The 5874-nt window shown below is 36.1% G+C and overlaps 1 protein-coding gene across 1 annotated transcript; it reads right to left on the bottom strand.

Moving 5' to 3' along the window:
* Positions 1-195: 195 nt before the first annotated feature.
* Positions 196-5874, bottom strand: LOC107733619 (UDP-glucose:glycoprotein glucosyltransferase 2-like; the record flags this gene model as incomplete). Its single annotated transcript, XM_016545326.1, has 13 exons — positions 5824-5874; positions 5529-5706; positions 5256-5352; positions 4535-4607; positions 4303-4403; positions 3110-3209; positions 2515-2575; positions 2164-2255; positions 1890-2043; positions 1451-1570; positions 1174-1259; positions 614-749; positions 196-327 (listed from the first exon to the last, which is right to left on the bottom strand). Coding segments are annotated over exons 1-13 (1362 nt in total), but the record flags the coding sequence as incomplete, so codon positions are not given.

Consider the following 5874-nt stretch of genomic DNA (forward strand, 5'->3'; position numbering starts at 1 on the left):
TTAGAAAAACAATAGGGCCCTGCGCCTTACTGGCTTGGGCCCTAAAAATGCAATGTGCACTGAAAATATTTTGTATGTAATTCTCTGCACATTAAACTTGGGAATTTTAAAAGGAAACGTACATACAGCAGTTTAAGCTGACATTTTTTTTGGTCATCACAGAGCACATACTGTAACACTGTGTAATAGCATTACCTTTCTGTTGTCATCATAGCTTGAGTCCACTCCAAGAATTCTGGCAGCATTTGCTTTTGGAAATTTCTTTTTCAGATATGCAGTTACTGTATCCACAGAAAGAGTCTCTCCAACTTCCACCCTGTTATATATCTGGATTTTACAAAAAAAACAAAAAACAACAATAGAATTTAATGACCAAATTAGTACATTTACGTTCACAGAAGTCGTCTTTGGATATCCCTCCTTCCTCGTCCATAAAATGAATGTCTTGAACAAAATAATGTGTACAGTACATTATAACTGAAAATATCTGCTATAGTACACAGTATAAACCAGGCCTTCAAATATTAATACCTTAATGTGAAGGAGAAGCCTAAAGTAACATTAAAGTCATTTTGATTTAAAAGAGAGTCAGAGCAACCACAAAGATACTCACTGACACCATGAACGTAAAAGCCTGTGCTTCATCATACTCCTCTGAGATGTAGTTTAACAGCCTAAAGAGAGCAACACCTGCATCCAAAAACCCATCCACTTTATCATCCGCACTGACAACCAGCACAAACCCAATCCTAAGAGACACGGAAACATAAATGCATATCAAATCTGGCATAAAATCTCACCAACCATAAAATTATCAACAAATAAAACTGAACAGTACCAAAGGGCTCATGATAATAAAATGAGGTTTGTTTGTTGAATGTTAAGTAAGGCATAACGTCAGCTGCTTATTACATGGTTACTTACCAAACAGATAAAAATGGACATGAAATATTGATTTGAGTTGAAATTATACGTAAGAAACCATTAAGTGACATGAAAATAGCAGCGCTATGTAAGGAATTTTCTGTGACAATGGTCCATTCTACAGTTTAACAGTCATTATTCAAAAGTTAACAATCAGAATCACATATTTCAGTACAAGTCATATATATAACTGAAAAAATGCTAAGGTTCAAGTAAAATGAATGAAATGCTATTGTGGAGTGCACAAACCTGAGAGGAATGTTATGTTTGTAAAATAGTTCTGCTAATTTCACCAGCTCAATGCTCTCTTCTTGTATTGGGTCAAGAAACAGAACCTGCAAACAACAAATAAAACCATTTTTCATTCTTTCACAAATTAGAATTAGAATGAACAAATTCATAAAAAATGGGTCTGCAGCAGTGCTAAAAAAGTGGGGAATCGGGGGATGAACATCCCTGCATGAACCTGCGAACACAGCTAGATTTCAGCTTAGACTATAATCAACTCACAAGCAAGTTGACTCACCAGGTTATAGAAGTTACGGCGTATTTGTCGAATAACTCCAGGAAATGTTGCTCTGAGGAGCTCTTGGACACTTGAGGGCCAGTGACGATACATGGAGTCCTTCTCAATATCATTAGCCCACTAGAAAATGACAGACATTTGTTACATTGTGAAAGCCTTTATGCGAGCAGTGAACACCCATTTTATCTGCAGCTTGGGTTCCAGAAGTATTTTATCCATTTAACTTTAGCATTAGCAAAAATGAAACAAACAAAAAAAAATCACGACATTTGATTCAAAATTGATACTTAGCATCCAAGAAGCTCATGGCAGGTCAGTCTTAAAAGGTTCTATTATACATTAATCAGTTAGTACTAAAACCAATTTCTCTATGTAGACTTAAAACATGGTCATTTACTTCCAGAGCTCTACAACCACACTCAAATAATTAGCGTCTTACCATAATGGATGAGTGGCGGATGTCCAGAGCGTAGCTGTCCTCTACAGTGGTTGATGATGGTAAATGCAGGAACTTACTAACGCTGCTTCCTCTGATGCCAAGGTTATGAAGACCTTCGAGAATCTTAGCCTCGCTTCTGAGAATGTCCAGGATGCTACAGAGCAGTCGAGAATGAACAAATTTACAGAATGAGTTTAACATACATAAAACATGTTGAGGAACGTTAGTGGTACCAATTACCATTTGGTAAGAGGATCTTGCACTGGGATCATACCTGAAAGGGTTATGAATGTCCAGGTCAACATGTATTCCATTAATAAACAGACTGGCATCTCCAGGTTGGATCCCCATCGACTCACTCAACCTCTGAAATTTAAGGACCCGTCAGCTACACCATCACTTTATAGACTTCACATCATTCAGTATGGACATGATTTGCTGAAACATGATCTTTTTGTATTGGATTCTTCATCTGAGACTCTCAAGACACTCCAGAGTACTCATCAAACTTAGAGAGGACATGTTTAATTTTCTAAAAAGAAATCACAAAAATTCTGGCCCACATGGCTGCACTTTAAACTTTTTTTTACAGTGCTCATCAGAAAAGTTGTTGATAAAACCTTACCTTTTGAGTGTCTTCTATTTCTTTCCTCATGTCTTGGTTTACGGCCACTCTTGTCAGTGATCTGTGGGGACAGTAAAACATGTACAGTCAGTACCAGCTCCCGCCAACATCCCAGAACAGTCATAAAAACTCATTTTAATCTCAGAATACCTGTTCCCTCTTAGACGCCATATCTGCTATGCTGACAAACTGTAAACCACAGTAACTCTGACTCAGCAAATTCTGAACACCGCACATAAAGCTGTCTTGAGCAGCAGTGGAGGAAAGTCACAGTCACACATTAAAAATGACCTACACATAATGCATATGCATGCATTCTGTGCTGTTATACATGCAAAAATGCATAGTTGAGTATTCTACAACAATGACGGTTACAAATATTCCTGTTCTCAACCTTTTTAATGTTTACATTATTTTCTTTTAATTATTGGACTTAATAAGGATTCTATAAGGATGAACCTTTTAAAAGGCAACATTTGTGTAAATCTTTCCTTTTTTCTTTTTGAGTTCTGAGTCAGAGAGTTGTAACAAAGGTAATGATTTCTGTCTAGGATTTTTTCTTAGAGAAACCAAGACTGAATTTCAGACTTTTTACCTGGCTCTGCTTGGGAAATTTTGGCTGAGGTCTTGCATCAATTTGAGAGAATCAAACTTTGGCACAGTCATGATCCGAGATGCCGCCTGGAAACTGAGGTCTATTGGAAAGACAGAAAAAGGCATTTCAAAATCTTTGTTAAAAGAGCCAATAATCCATGAAAAATGCCTGTAATGCAAGAGTTAGTTAAAACTATTCATAATTAAAATATAAATCTAAAATTTTGTAATAAACGAACAGCTGAATTCAACATTGTCATAATTTACTTGTACACAAACACAAGATCATTTTGAAGAATCTATGGCTGTTCTCTTCTATGCAATTACACTGAACGGGGACAAGAGCTTTCAAGTTTCATGATGAAAGGGTATCAAAAGTATTTCATACAACATACAACAGTTTTTATGATGAACATTTTGAAATTGAAGTCATATATAGAGAAAATGTGGACATCTGCCCTAGCTCTCCTTAATGCATTCATCTTAAATACAGCAATTTTTGATTTGTGAATGAATCTGGATGAATGAGCTTCATTATTATAATAATTATAATAGGATACATTATGGTATGGAAAACAGTGACATTGTGAGAAAGAAAGAACAGTGAGAATCATACAGGTTTAGAACAACATAAGAATAAGTACAATATGTTTTCATTTTTGGGAGAAGCAATTAAGAAATGTATTTTTGATGAGTGAAAACATTATGACTGTGGTTGCCATACAGCTTGATTTTTAAACTAGTCTAAAGAGTCCAGACGAAAGGGTAAAAATTCCACATCAAAGTTATTACCACTTACAATTCCAAAAAGTTATTACAAAATCAAATGACTGTTTCAATAACCATCCTGATTACCATCATGAGAGCCCTTCATGTCAAGTAAAATAAATTGCTTCATTTATCTATCAGCGCAAAATGAAAACAGCTCTTATTTAGCCACTTTGCTCCAGGTCTTACAGTGCAAAATTGCACTTGGCTGTGAACATGAGCATCTGTTCAGAAGTCTGAAAAGGAATAGGACAGATCGCTGCAGAAAGCAAAGGGTACAAACTGCAACCTTTCCACTGCTTCCCAATTGATCAAGTGGACAGTTCTCTCCAGAAACCATGTGGATCACTTTAATCTCACTGGGTGACGCAGCACCGAGACCAGAACACCGTAAGAGAGGACCATCAATAACAGCAGCCTGCCCACCTTGGAGCTCCCACACTTTGAGGGGAGTCATGTCATTGGTGCTCTCCAGTAGATGCTTCCTCAGCTCTCCAAGTTCCTCCTGAAGCTCTGGGTGAGACTTTCTGGAGGTGAAAAAGAACACTGTGAGACATTGTTTCACATACTGTAATGTGCAAATGTTATTATTCCTTTTGATCTACTGTATGGATAGATATAAAAGGTATAACAAAGAGAAATAAATCAGAGTGCTTACTTTAATTTCCCAAACAGAAATCCTTGGACTTCATCATTTTCATCCTCATTATCAGTGGTGAGTGATTTGGATTCTGTAAACAAATTCAGGTGATGTCAGTTTCAAATTATTTGTTTCAATATCATTAGCTACTTCTATTTTATAGTGAACTTATTCTTTTCCAGGAAGTAGTTTCTCTACTACTAATTTTGTAGTTTCACTACTTTGAAACTACACTACCATTCAAAAGTCAGGGGTTGGTACAATTTTTTTTTAATGTTTTTTTTTAAAGATTTATTTTATACTCACCAAGGTTCTATTTGTTTGATCAAATCAGAAATCATTCTAATGTACTGATTTGGTGCTCGATAAACATTTTGTAAATTATCGCTATTAACAACTGTGTTGCTTAAAATTTTGTGAAAACGGTGATAGATTTTTTCAGGATTCTTTGTTGAATAGAAAGTTCAAAAGAACAGCATTTACTGTATATGAAATACAAATATTATGTAACAATGAAAAGTCTTTACTGTCACTTTTGGTTAATTTAATGTGTCCTTGCTGAATAACAGTATATTAATTTCTTCCAAAAAGTCTTACTGACCTCAAACATTTGAAGGGTAGTGCAGTTTGTCAAGCTACTCATAATTTACTGCATATTTCTTAACACTGACTATTAGAATAAAACTGTTATTGAGTTCTGTCATTTATTACTTATTATTTATTTGAGATTTTATGATACCTTTAACTTGTGTGTCGTCAACAGCTTTGTACTCGGTGCTTTTAATTGCCAGTTCAACACCATATCCAGACAGCAGCATCTTTTCATTTTTTGGCTCCTGTGGTGAGAAATCAGTGTGTGGGGCAACAGGTATTTACTATATGGCACAGACTCTAATAAATTCAGAAACGATATAAAACATTAAAGGGGTCATATGATGCGATTTCAAGTTTTCCTTTCTCTTTGGAGTGTAACAAGCTGATTGTGCAATGAAATTACACTGCTAATACTCACAAACACAAAGTGTCTTAGCACATAGACGAGTTTGCCCTCCTGTGCCCGCTCTGACAGAACCTTATGAAAAGTATTGAACTCCTTTGTGCCGATTTCAGCATAAAGAACAGCTACAGGCAGGTCTGTCCCATTGACTCCAGGGTACTGGTGGTCAGACTTGTACAGGTAAGGTCTTGGCCTGCATAGGACACATAAAAGAAAGGTTATGAGAAACCACTTGATTTTGACACAACCCATGTATAGAAAAATATTCCCCAAATATTTTTGAATACAGTATACTGTTGGTTAGTGTTACCTGCCTGCTGCAGTCTTCAAGAGCTTCTTCATATCCTTGGTGCTGCAGGCA

This window comes from Sinocyclocheilus rhinocerous, unplaced genomic scaffold, assembly GCF_001515625.1.
Source record: "Sinocyclocheilus rhinocerous isolate Xijiao unplaced genomic scaffold, SAMN03320098_v1.1 scaffold1842, whole genome shotgun sequence".
In the NCBI taxonomy this organism is placed as follows: Eukaryota; Metazoa; Chordata; class Actinopteri; order Cypriniformes; family Cyprinidae; genus Sinocyclocheilus; species Sinocyclocheilus rhinocerous.